This window comes from Xiphophorus maculatus, chromosome 11 (genome assembly GCF_002775205.1).
Source record: "Xiphophorus maculatus strain JP 163 A chromosome 11, X_maculatus-5.0-male, whole genome shotgun sequence".
NCBI classification, from domain to species: Eukaryota; Metazoa; Chordata; class Actinopteri; order Cyprinodontiformes; family Poeciliidae; genus Xiphophorus; species Xiphophorus maculatus.
Genome location: NC_036453.1, coordinates 14502358 through 14515464, shown reverse-complemented (window position 1 = coordinate 14515464; position 13107 = coordinate 14502358). Strand labels below are relative to the sequence as shown.

Below are 13107 nucleotides of genomic sequence, written 5' to 3'. Positions count from 1 at the left end.
TAAAGGACGGGAGTTCCTCAGTTTCTACATGGGCACAGTCCGGTCCGGTCCAGTTCTCATTCTGGAACCTTCTGGTCGTTAAATCTTAATATCTGGAGAAGTTTCCCAATATCCGAAGCACAACGGAGGAGTCATGATCGGATGGGTGGAGATGCCACTATCAGTGTACGTGGAAGTTTGGTATGTGTGACGTCAGCTTTACGTAGAGAACCAGCTGATCCTCTGAGGCGCCCGCGGGAAGCAGAAAGTTCTCCAGAACCCGTGGAGCTGAAGTTCCTGCAGGTAAGCTCTCCTGTGTGGGGCAGATCCAGTTGGTTGCAGGTTTGAAACCCTCCGAGGCTCATTATATTTTATATACTTTTTATATTGACAGCATGTTATATTTTATTTTTATTTTTATTTTGTCTACAATTGCTACTCAGTGGTGGTTGTTGTGTGTCTTGTCTCTATGCTGCTGTAACTGCGAAATAATTTCCCTGCTGGGATGAATAAAGTAATTCTATTCTATTCTATTCTATTCTATTCTATTCTATTCTATTCTATTCTATTCTATTCTATTCTAGTCTATTCTATTCTATTCTATTAACCTGCTGCTGTCATGTTAGCGAGCCTCTGCTGATAGATGATTAACCATCTTATCCAGCGATATTTGTTTTTATTACACGTTTACTACAGTTTTACTTCTTGAAGAGCTTTTAATATCTGTTATTATGACTCAATAAAACTTCATAGATTCTATTTTATTTCTTTGTTTTGTGTATTTCGTGGATTTAGTCAGTTATTATCTATAACTGTCCCGATGTTTATCTGAAACTGGAGGCGTTTGGACCTACACTGGGGCCATAAAGGTTGCATAAATGTTTCCACTTTTTTGGTTTACAAATATTTTTTCAGTTTAGAAATTATGTTTGAGTTTCGAATCTTTATAAATTTTACATTACATTTTATATTTTTCATTTTCGATTCTTTTTTTTTTCTTAAATGTTTTTTTTATTTTCAATTCTTAGTTTAGCATAAAAATAATTTCCAGTTTCAATTTATAAACTTGGTGGGAATATACTGGAACTTAGAATAAACATATAGCAATACAACTAACAGGGGTGACCTTATTGTAATTTTTCCGCATCAACTTTATTGTTCCAGTTTAGCTTCATAGAGGCGGTCCAAACTGACTGGCGGTTCTGGCACACAGAGGGGAAGTACTGGATCTGTCCAGCAGATCCAGTACTTCCTGTATAAATTACAGTTATTCATTATAACTGTAATAAATCAGTTATTTGTCTTTCTACACGGACAACACTTTATATTAAAACTGGAAATAATGAAAAGTAAACAAATCTCAGAGAGTCACGTAGTGAAACATGTTTCAGTTTGAAGGACTGACTGAGGGTGTTTTGCAGGTCGGATCCAGAGAGAAGAGAACCGACTTCTGCTCAAGAAGTTCTGCTCAGTGTTGGGTTGGAACCATGCAGACAGAAAGGAACAGGAGAGGATTTAAGCAGCATTTTATTGAACGGCAGCACTTGAAGCTCAAAGATCTAGAAACAGAAGCTCTAGATGCAGGTGTGGAAAACAAATATCTGAACAAAAGAAACATCCCAGAATATCCTAAACCAGAGTTCCACGTGAGTTTTCTAAAACATGAAACTACAGGATCAGGGCTATGTGGGATCGAGAGGGATGGGGGCTTCAGGAATCCATATGGAGAATCCCTGATATGGTGGAGTCTGGCTGTGGGACCAGACCAGATGAAGGACGCAGAGACGAGGCTCCTGGAGAAGACGTTCCCAGACCGGATGGAGGGCGAAGATCCTGAGCAGCAGAGCTTCCTGTGGAGGTTTGCCACGTCTCCAGCCTTCAAGGAGACGTCCCGGCTGGGCTGGTACCGCTTCACCTTCCCCCTGCAGGAGGTGCTGACGGCCTACAGAGACCAGGTAACACCTCTCCACAGGTCACACCAGGAATCTCTGCTGAGGTCACAGGGTCATCTGGAGGTCAAGTACCTGCTGGAGGAAACCTCAATGCGGGATTGGGAGGAGGGAGCAGGAGTCAAACTCACAACTTCACCGTCCATACACAGATAGATGTATGGATGAACAATTGAAGGAATGAATAAACAGATGAATGACCTGATGGGACTATGATGGCATAGTTCCATCAGTTTGGGATTGCGTGGATCGTCTGGTTCGTTCCCCGCTCCATCCGCCTCTGTCGTTGTGTCCATGGGCAGACACTTCACCCGCCCTAGAGGGCGCTGTGGCGGACGGCAGCCTTGTTTCTGTCAGACTGCCCCAGGTCGGCTGTGGCTACTATCCAGTAGCTTTTCACCATCACTATGAAAAGCTACTGGAGTGGCTGAATGTAGTGTGAAGTGTTTGGGGTCCTGTGGACTTGATAAAGTGCTATGCCAGTACGTACTGGCATAGCACCGGGGGGACGGACAAACAGACGTTTGGGTCCGTACATATTTCCAGGCGTCCATTTTTCCCGTTCCTCCTGCAAACACAGGTCCGGCTGTCCAGAACTGTCCTAGAATGTCCGATTGTTTCTAAATTGCCTGTTTGTGTTTCCTTCAGTTCTGCTCTGGCGCCCGACCAATCATGCGGACGTACAGAACCGTGCTGTACTCAAAGGAAGTGATGCACGTGGTTCTGATCCACAGTCCAGCCAATGAGAGGGAGTTCTCCCAGTATCCCCCCCTGAGCGACGCCCCGGACGCCGTGTGTGTTTACAGAGACGGACGTTTCCTGTGGAGACCAGAGGCCATGTGTGAAACTCACTGGTAACCAATCCTAACATCTAACAGGAGATCCGCCTGTTGCCATGGAAACGGCAATGTTCTGATAGACGGCGTCCTCGTCTCTTCCTGTCAGGTACAAGCTGATCTACCGGCAGGGAACCAATCAGCTGGAAGCCTGGAGCGCCTCCCCACCTCAGTTCTATGTTTGGGATCACGTCGCTGTCGCCCTCCATGTGGGTCAGAACCAGGTTGGTACCAACAGCTGCTGCCTTCAGTCTGTTCCTGCTATGAAACCAGCTGTGCACCTTCTGACTGGTTCTGGCTCAGACCCAGTAAACCCAGTTCTATCTGGGTTCCACCCTGATATGGTGAATGAGCCTTCTTCAATCAAAACGTATTTCTAGTTTGATTTTATAAATATCATCATTAAAATTGTTCCCTGTGGTTCCCTGTGGTGGGAACAGTGTCGCTAACAGCAAGGCTAATTTTTCATTAAGCCTTTTGCATTTTTGCTAACTTTGAAAACATTGAGCGCACTTAGCTTTGCCTCAACTAATTGTTCTGGATAAATTCTGGAGCGCTAACTTACTTAGCTGTTTTGTAAACTTTCAGTTGAATAAAGTTCGACATGCTCTTATTTTGAAGCAGCAGAGGCTCTGAAACAACCAAACATGCAGAAGCTTTATGTTGAGACTAATGCATGGATGACGTGGCAGAAGTTTCTTCCTCCTTTTCCATGCTGCAGGTGTTGAGGTTTACTGCTGATCAACTGAGAGCCAGGCTGGGGTTCTGCCAGCTGGATGCAGTGAACTATAGTGCAACCAGTGAAAACCCGGAGAATTTTGAAGACGCTAAAGCGGCAGTGAGGAGGCTGTGGCCGGGCTGGAGCGGCCCTCTGCAGGTGGAGCGCTCCCTGAAGCAGAGCTTAACAGGTTGGATGGTGTGGTTACTCCAGCAGTTCCGCTTTTATTCACTCACACTGAAACATTAAAAGCTAAATTAATAAAACATGGAGACCTGTTTCTGCCTTAATGATGCAACCTGTTTACGTCTTAAATGTGATGGATGAACGGCTCCGGATCCACCTCCTCCATTAGATCTGGACCTCATGTTCCCTCTGTTCCAGTTTCAGACATAAAGCTGGTTCTGGTTGGGGGGGCTGGAGTTGGGAAGAGCTCCAGTGGGAACACCATCCTGGGAAGAAACGTCTTCGGGACCAGGAGGGCCGCAGCCAGTCCGCCTTCAGGTAGCCCTGCCCCCAGCAGCTTACAGGAACCAGCCATCTTCACTATCATCTGTTCTGCAAAAACCCTGACAACTTCACAAAGTCACCATCCAGGAAGAGGTTTCTTATCCATGTATCCTGCCAACACAGAGACACACAGAGCCAAACGGTTTTCACACCTGATAGACATTTAGAGACCAACTAACCCAGCAGTCAAGCCGGAGTACCCAGAGAGAACCTATGTCTCCACAGGGAGAACATGCAACTTCAAACCCAGGACCTTCTCGCTGCAGGGCTACCAGCTGCACCATCATGCCACGTCCAGCAGACTACTTAGACTTTATTTAGTTCAATAATTTAAAAACTACAGAATTTGGTTCAACTCGTCCAGTTAGCAGCAGCAGCAGCATTTTTAACGCTGAGAAGGTTTTATGTCAGACAATTAATACAGTAAATAAATGAATAATGGCGTTCAGTCCAGTTTAAAGACCGACTGTGAGCTGGTGGTCTGGTTTCTGTCCTCAGGTAGAAGCAGCTGCTGTCTGCAGAGAGGCAACGTCTTCAGCAGGGAGGTGACCGTCATCGACACTCCAGCTCTCCCAGAAACATCCGACCCTGAGATGAGGACGGAGATCTTCAGGTGCATCAACCGGTCGCCGCCGGCGCCCCACGCCATCCTGCTGGTCGTCAGACTGGGGTTCCTCACTACGCATGTAGAGGAAACAGTGAAGCAGCTGGAAAAGATGTTTGGAGAAAATGTCTGGAGACGCACCATGATCCTGTTCACCTACCAGAACCAGGCAGAACCAGACATCCAGAGGCATCTGGAGCAGTACAGAGCTGATATGTTTAATGGAGTTGAGACACATCAGGTCCTGAACAACAAACCCGACCACACGGATCCCCAGCAGGTCTGGGATCTGCTGCACAAGGTCACCCAGCTGCTCAGTGACCTCAAGTAGACTTTGAAGCATAAAGCCTTCAGATCAGGTCAAAACCTCAGATCGTTTTCAGGGTTTTATCACCAGAGGAACATCCGACATTTGGTCGTTTTTATTTCAGTAAATTTTATCCAATCATTGATGCCAAAGCATAGATAAAACTGCAGGGATACAGGAACGTCGCTACCAGGAAGGTGCTGACTGCCTAACATGAGGCTCATCCTTATCTCATCTTTGACCATCATCATCCTGAATGAACTCAAAGACAAACACTGGGTCAGTACCTCTACATGAGTCCATATTATAACATCCATAACTCTTACCGATCAGAAAACAGTAAATTACAGTCATTTTTATTTTACTGGACCTTCCCACAACTTATGGACCTGAATTTAACGAATGTACTTCACTGTTGGCTCCCCTCCGTTAGTGACCAAAAACCCACAATAGTCACTGAAATAACTTGAATCGGGTAAGTCCTGGTGAACGGTAAAAGGCCTGTACTTGCAAAGTGCTTTATGAAGTCCAGAGAACCCAAAAGCACTTCTCTACCTTCAGGCCCAGTCCCAGTACTCGCCCTGCACCCTACGTCCTCTACGAAGTGTGGACTCAGTCAAAGGGAACTTCAGGGTTCGACTGCACAGGTTATAAGTGTGCAAAAATTAGAAAACAGTGTCGTAAGTTTGACATCCAAACAGCGACCACTGTTTTGGCATTTCTGCTGCTACAAAGTACAACAACAGAAATCTATTTTAAATGTAGAGTAAAAGTATTTCTGGTTTACAAAATCATTGCAGGAGAAATTGGGCTGTTCAAATGTGTTTGATGTGACTTGTTGAATAATGCAGATCAAAATTCGATCGTATTCACATGTTCAGTGAAACAAAACTTTTTTCAAAACTTTACAATTGAAAACTGATTTTTATCGCAGCTTGCTCTGTGAACACTGCCATACTTCCAATGGCAACGTTTTAATCGTCTGCTGAAAAATAGACTTTAAGATGTACCTACAGTCAATTTAAGTCTCAAAGCCAATTCCTCCTCCTGCTATGATTCAGCTAAGTAAAGGATTCATTACACATTCAGCTGTTACTCAAAAGAACAATCTCTGACTATTAATGGCTGTGAGTTTATAGACAAAAAATTAATACATTCATAAGGAACACTGACGTCAAATTTCTTCCCCAGCAACCTGAGAAGAAAACATGTTTAAAAATCATGATGATCTATCAAAGGAAGATGAGAACCAAACTAAAAACTGTATCGGAAATGAACCAATGAAAATCAGATTATGTTTTTTAATTGTGGTTCAGGAGGATCATTCTAAAACCTTAATCTGCAGCTAAAAAGCTCTGAGTGATGGAGACGGTTATAAGCTGCAGTTTTCTGAGTGTTTGTGAAAAACTTTTGAACTACAAACGTTGGAGGACATTTCTGAAACACGAAGGACAATCTACTCACCTGCTGCAGATTTCCATTCACTAGTGGGTGTTGGAGTGACCTCTGACATTTGCTTATCTTTAAACATGGCAGATAAGCATTTTATAGATAATAAAGTGTACAGCTGCTGCTGTTTTGGTTCCAGCCTCTAAAGAGGACACAGATATTCCTGTCAGTAACAGTGATGGTGGTTGTAGGAGCTTTGATAGGCTTGGAGACCAACTTTTCTTTTGAGAAAAGCTTCATGGTGAATTGTAATCTGATATGTGTGCTCATTGCTAATAAAAGTGGTTTGTGCCTTCATTATGAGTGCATAACATTTTCTACCAAGAGGTTTGGACCGTTACCTAGCTCAGAAAGAAATAATGACCTGACATAACAGAAATGACCAGTTTGTGTTGTTAATTAAAGGTGATTTGTTAGTAAGATTAGAGGAGTTGCAGAGGCAGGTTGGTCAATATTTAAATACGCTGGTAATGTCCGACATATTTTCACAAAAGCTGGTGGTGCAGCTGGTAGGACTGCGGTCTGCTTGTTCTGCCTGTGCATGTGTGGGGTCTCCAGCTTGGTCCCGCACAGTAAAAACCAGACTCTTGTCTCTAGGTGCGTGTCTCCGAGGCTGAATGTCTCTGTCCTGTGGAGTCCTGTCCAGGACAGACTCTGCCTCGCAGTGACCGCTGGAGACAGACACAAGCAGGATGGCTGAAGCTGAAACCGAGGTCTGGTTGCAGAAGAAAGACTTGGCTGTGAGGATTAACTGAGGCCAGCCAAGTTAGTCAGCTGAGCCTGAGACCTCCATTGATACTTCACTTCCCATCATGCACTCTGTCATAACATCCTGTACTGCATGAAATGCAACGCCCTTTCCTTCGGTCCCGGTTTTGATAAACGTTTCTTAAGGTGGTCTGGAACAAGGACGGGATTGAACGTGAGCGAGAAAGCAGCCAGTGTCTGGAGAGAGACTGAAAAACCTTCAAAACATCTGGAGAACTGCTGATCGGGTTCAAAGGTCAGGAGAAACTCCCGCTCATTGAAAAGAGAATCTGAAGAAATGAAAGTTGGATGAGAAGAGTTGAGCCTGGAGATCTGCTCCTCTCAGTTGTCTCCCTTGCACAGAGGAATCATTAATGATTATATAGCTTCAGTCTCAGGGTGTAGCTTCACAGTTTATAACGCCCTGACAGTTTTACTGCCTGCTGCAGATAAGAGCAGAGCCGTCTGTGCTGTGTGAGGCTGTCAACCAGAACAAGTACATTCTGTCTGAAACGTTGTAGACTAAAAGGACTCCTTCGATCTACATTTTGCAGGATTGGACCATGCAGAATCGAACAAACAGGAGAGGATACACCGAACATTTTGTTAAACAGCTACACCTGAAGTTAACAGAGCTGAAATTGGAAGCTGAAAGGTTTGGTTTGAAAAACAAATACCTCCGGACTGAAAACATCCCAGAATATCCTAAACCAGAGTTCCACGTGAGTTTTCTAAAACATGAAACTACAGGATCAGGGCTATGTGGGATTGAGAGGGATGGGGGCTTCAGGAATCCATATGGAGGACCTTTTATATGGTGGAGTCTGGCTGTGGGACCAGACCAGATGAAGGACGCAGAGACGAGGCTCCTGGAGAAGACGTTCCCAGACCGGATGGAGGGCGAAGATCCTGAGCAGCAGAGCTTCCTGTGGAGGTTTGCCACGTCTCCAGCCTTCAAGGAGACGTCCCGGCTGGGCTGGTACCGCTTCACCTTCCCCCTGCAGGAGGTGCTGACGGCCTACAGAGACCAGGTAACACCTCTCCACAGGTCAAAATAAAAGATCTAGTTTTACTGCAACTGCAGGTCTTAGTTTAAGAGGATAAAAAGAAAATATTATTTGGTGGTTTTCCAAAGAAAGAGGGTCCAGGATTTTCAGGAAAACATGACTCTCCAAAACAATTTCACTCATATGGGAGATGCACATTTTTTGAATGCATTTCGATTCAGATGAGTTGTTGATGTTTCTTGTTGTAATGTTTAACCTGTTCATGTTGCAGTTTAGAGTAAAAACTCTCTTTGACAATCTGCTTAGGCTACAGCTGCTGTTTTCTTCTCTTCAGTTCTGCTCCGGTTCTCAGCCCATCATGCGGGTCTACGAGACTGTCCTATACAGACAAGAAGTGATGCATGTTGTTCTGGTCCACAGTCCAGCTAAGCAGAACTTCTCACACTACCCTTTGCTGACCGATGACCCAGATGCTGTTTGTGTTTACAAAGACGGACATTTTATCTGGAGACCAGAGGCCATGTGTGAGAAACACTGGTAAGAGCAGCGAACAGGAATGGCTCAGCATCCTCAGGTTGATGAAGGCTTTGCCTCATCAGAGGTGGAATGTTTTTACACAATTCTTCCCACCAATTATGGTGGGAAGAAGGTACACGCTCTAAATCTAGTGCTTCTTGTAATTGGGTAGCGACACGCAGAATCTACTGTTGTGTTTGGATCGTGGGTCGGTCAATGACCCAGTTTGGACCAAGCTTAGTCTAAATCCTTTCCGAATCTGCTGACGACCTCAGATCCTTTTTCTTTGGACTCTCAGTTTTTACCATGTCTGAAAATGTCTTTGTTTTCTCCTCCTTCCAGGTTGAAGCTGATCTGCAGACCTGACAGCCAGCAGCTGGAGGCCTGTGGTGTAGCTGAGGATCTCTGTTATGTCTGGGACAAGGTCGCTGTTGCTCTGGACGTTGGGAAGACACAGGTACCCTCCCTGCTCACCCTGTGGTGTCATTTATTGTAGTGATTTTTTTAATGCTGTCTGCAAACAATAAAGCTCTGACTAATCCATCCGTAACAACATGCTCAAGTTCTTCCACTGTGGTAGAGGATGTTGATCATCTAAAATTGATTTCTGAGCCCCAAAGACCTGAAGGACCCAGAAATCAATCACACCATGATTACAATTCAACAGAGTGTCAGTATTTTAGAAGATGGTGTTGATGAATCGAGTCCATTTCAATCCTAATGTCAGGAGATGAGAAATCTCAGGAGCATCAGAACAAAAATTTTACGTTTTGGTTAACAGTATCATTTTGATCGCATCATTTAATCAGCATCTTTTCCATGAAAAATATTGTTTCTGTCATAATTTTTTCCATCTGCAGGTGCTGAAGTTTGGTGCTGATCGGCTGAGAAACAACCTGAAGTACTGTCTCCTGGATGACATTAATTGCCTTCCAAAGGATCACACACCGGTCAGTTTTGATGATGCTAAATTGGTGGTGAAGAGTCTGTGGCCGGGCTGGAGTGGTCCTCTGGAGGAGGAGAGCTCACTGCTGCACCGTTTATCAGGTAGACCAACAACACGCCGTCCTGGGAAGGACTTAAACTAAACTAGGGTCATGTCTATGTCTTTTAGTAAAACCAGAACATTTTTAACTGTTAATGAAGTCTGCATGAAAACAGCGTTTAGGAAACCCTAGACTGGTGAACAAAAGAAATGAACAAAGTTGTTTCGTACATGTTGGCCACGCTTCCAAATATTTAGCAATTAAAGTTGGAGCAAGAGGAATGGTTAAGACATTTTGTTCTTTGTCATGGACCTACTCCCCATGGGGTTGATTTATGTAAGGCTGGTGCCTTACATAAATCATGACCAAACATAAGTGATTGGGTAAAATCAAATTCACGCTTTTAAAACTTCAACAGAGTCCATGCCTTCAGGAAACAATCATTTCTCAATAGCCGAGAGCCCAGATTCTCCGTATGAAGCAAAGCGTAAAACAGGGGGCTGATTTTTACTAGGCTAAGATTTTTTAGCACATCTACCTAAATACACACCAACAACCACGAAAATCTCCAACTAAAATTTAAACAAAAGTGTAGAACAAGGAAACCCGACAAGAAGGACGGAAACAATACAGAAAAATAATCAGCCCAAGAACAGCTGCAGAATTAATCTGAGTCTAAAAATGTGACGGTAACTTATCTTTAGTTTCACATTGCAGATCTGGACTTCATGTTCCCTCTGCTCCAGTTTCAGATCTGCGCCTGGTTCTGGTTGGGTGGGCTGGAGTTGGGAAGAGCTCTAGTGGGAACACCATCCTGGGAAGAAACGCCTTCAGGACGAGTCCACCATTTGGTCCACCATTTGGTAAACCACCTTAGTCCTAATATGATGTTAGACCAGTTTTACATTGTCTCCCTGCCCACCACTGCATCTACAGTAAAGACCCAAACTTCCTGTTCTCTGGTTCTGACGCGATCCGAGAAGAGCTGTAGTCAGGATTATAACCCAGAGTCAATTATTTTACAGTGTTTACAGTCTGACTCATAACTGACATGACGCCGCCCCGCGGCCTTGCGGAAGTAGAGCTGTCCTCCGACAAGCAAACTGTTATTATGGCAAATTTAACGGACCTCAATGCATTACCCGAGACATTTCTTTGAGTCATTCTTGACTTATAAACCAACACTGAGGTAAAGACGGAGGGCAAGAAAATTCTCTAACTAGTCCTACGTCAGGTCTGTAAGGTTATTAGCGGGAAATAATGATAAAACCCAAGAGGAAAAATGAGGGACACAAAGTCTGGTTGGATGTGAGTGTGAACGCTGTGGGAGGCACGTTGCATGTAAAATATGGATGAGTAATGACTTAAATAAAACCGGCTTGTGAAAATCTGCCTTCAGGAAAATGCCTAGAAATAAACAGTAGCATGAAACGGTGTTTAAATGTCAGTACAGCAGTTACTGCAGTTTAAGTTTCAATGCTGCCATAGAGCTACCATTGGAATCCAACATAACTACCTTCACTTATTGATCTGGAAATGATTAGATGTTTAGCTTTGTTATTTTAATTTAACTGAGTTGTGTCTATTTGACGCTAAGCTAGCACGGAGCTTTGAGGCAAGCTGTGAGCCACAGCATGGAGCCTTTAAGTCTTTAGCCAGATTACTTCCAGATAATATATTATGTTAAAACAACATTCATGACTAAGGCGATACCTAAGTGTAGTTTTCTCTATTCACTTCTGTTTAGTTATTTGCCTAATTAACTGCTACAGAGCTTTATTTAACTGTCAGTAAGTATCGTTATGACAAAAACTGGGATGTTTACTACCAGTTACCTTCATGGTGATGACTAACATGGTAGTTCCCGTCCATCAGTTTCATCCAACTGGACATGAGGTGGGCTGCAGTCCATGATCCATTTCCAGACTCATTTTTGGTTTTGGAAATGTAATAAATTGTATTCTGCCCTCCACACGTTCTGGGTAACGGCTGCATAAAACCCACTGACAACTTGGATTATCTGTGATTATCCATTATTTTCCTCAAAATCTCTCTGACTGCAGCAGGTTATGATAGATACTGTCAATACTGTCGGAGTACGTGTGTGGTGTTCATATTACGCATGGTTAAAAACTACAAATAGCCATCTGTGATGACATCATAAAAGAGCGTCAGGCTCAGGTAGTCCAGGTGACGCTGCTTGTTATGATGATGCCCACGCTGGAAGTTTGGTGATCCTGAATAAACCAATAACTTTGATACAGTTTGATTCTTTTTAATAATACGACATGGAGTCAGGAGAGCTGCAAGTCATCGTGAGGCTGAGACTCTACCGGAGACACGGCTGATGACAACACACAGAGAGTCGCTTCTGCTGGTCCATGTGTAACGTTCAGCATCCAGCCGCCAGAGGCTTTCGACTTCACAAAGCCGCAGGAGTGGGCCAAGTGGATACGACGAGTCCAACGTATCTGAGGAGAACCAAGTTAACACGCAACTTGCAACGATGATTGTTGACAAGTGCCCTGGAATGATTGGGGGAGGCTTGCTCTACGTCAGCATGGGGGCGGAGCCGGCGTCATGTCAGTTACCTTCCCTTGGAGGAAGTTGATAACATTCACCGATATTTAATAATTAAACTTGATAGGAATGTCCCAGAGGAGCAGGAACCTTTGCAGCAGCACCAGAACCTAATTTCTGTCCTTAAAGATCCATTTTTGATCCAGTGTTTTTATTTGTGCCTCAAAATAAAAACTAAATATTTCTTTTATTGACAGATTTTGGTTTGTCTTACCTCAGGCTGATGTAGCCAGAAATCAGAGCAAACTTTAAGCTAAGATTTGTTGTTCACATTCTCCACATTGTCTGAGTATCTCTGGTTATCTCATGTTCAGGGATAAAAGCTGGTTTCTGTCCGCAGGTAGAAGCAGCTGCTGTCTGCAGAGAGGCAACGTCTTCAGCAGGGAGGTGACCGTCATCGACACTCCAGCTCTCCCAGAAACATCCGATCCTGAGGTGAGGAAGGAGATCAGGTGCATCAACCGGTCGGCGCCGGCGCCCCACGCCATCCTGCTGGTCGTCAGACTGGGGTTCCTCACTACGCATGTAGAGGAAACAGTGAAGCAGCTGGAAAAGATGTTTGGAGAAAATGTCTGGAGACGCACCATGATCCTGTTCACCTACCAGAACCAGGCAGAACCAGACATCCAGAGGAAGCTAAAGGAGAATGAAAACCAACTGACACTCCTGTTCAGCAAAGTAGGCAACAGATTTCAGGTCCTAAATAACAACCCGCATCACAGAGACGTTCAGCAGGTCTGGGATCTGCTGTTTGAGGTGAAGAAGATGCTGGTCGCGTTCTCACTGAAACCAGGAAGATAGAGCGCGTAACACCAGTTTTAAAGTCCCTCCACTGGCTCCCTGTAGCTCAAAGAATAGACTTTAAAATACTGTTGTTAGTTTACAAATCAATGAACGGCTTAGCATCACAATACATTAA

At 44.3% G+C, this 13107-nt stretch overlaps 2 protein-coding genes across 3 annotated transcripts; both read left to right on the top strand.

Annotated features, from left to right (window-relative positions):
- The first annotated feature begins 47 nt into the window (after nt 1-47).
- LOC111610118 lies at nt 48-6649 on the top strand. The gene is made up of 7 exons (XM_023342685.1): nt 48-282; nt 1401-1934; nt 2577-2782; nt 2874-2988; nt 3486-3672; nt 3867-3986; nt 4491-6649. The coding sequence occupies exons 1-7, from the start codon at nt 142-144 to the stop codon at nt 4925-4927; spliced, it is 1740 nt and encodes a 579-aa protein (XP_023198453.1). The 5' UTR covers nt 48-141; the 3' UTR covers nt 4928-6649.
- A 577-nt stretch (nt 6650-7226) lies between these two features.
- LOC111610119 lies at nt 7227-13047 on the top strand. 2 transcript variants are annotated; one of them, XM_023342687.1, is made up of 7 exons: nt 7227-7355; nt 7654-8130; nt 8441-8643; nt 8965-9079; nt 9483-9669; nt 10355-10471; nt 12529-13047. In XM_023342687.1, the coding sequence occupies exons 2-7, from the start codon at nt 7663-7665 to the stop codon at nt 12987-12989; spliced, it is 1551 nt and encodes a 516-aa protein (XP_023198455.1). In that variant the 5' UTR covers nt 7227-7355; nt 7654-7662; the 3' UTR covers nt 12990-13047. The 2 variants fall into 2 exon arrangements, with proteins under 2 accessions (XP_023198455.1, XP_023198454.1); XM_023342686.1 differs by having other exon boundaries at nt 7227-8130.
- The last annotated feature ends 60 nt before the right edge of the window (nt 13048-13107 follow it).

Coding starts and splice junctions, on each gene's coding strand:
- LOC111610118 (XM_023342685.1), top strand. CDS start 142: ATGGGTGGAGATGCCACTATCAGTGTACGTGGAAGTTTGGTATGTGTG. Junction 2,783..2,873: donor GCCATGTGTGAAACTCACTG/GTAACCAATCCT, acceptor TCTTCCTGTCAG/GTACAAGCTGATCTACCGGC. Junction 3,987..4,490: donor CGCAGCCAGTCCGCCTTCAG/GTAGCCCTGCCC, acceptor TTCTGTCCTCAG/GTAGAAGCAGCTGCTGTCTG.
- LOC111610119 (XM_023342687.1), top strand. CDS start 7,663: ATGCAGAATCGAACAAACAGGAGAGGATACACCGAACATTTTGTTAAA. Junction 8,644..8,964: donor GCCATGTGTGAGAAACACTG/GTAAGAGCAGCG, acceptor TCCTCCTTCCAG/GTTGAAGCTGATCTGCAGAC. Junction 9,670..10,354: donor ACTGCTGCACCGTTTATCAG/GTAGACCAACAA, acceptor CCTCTGCTCCAG/TTTCAGATCTGCGCCTGGTT.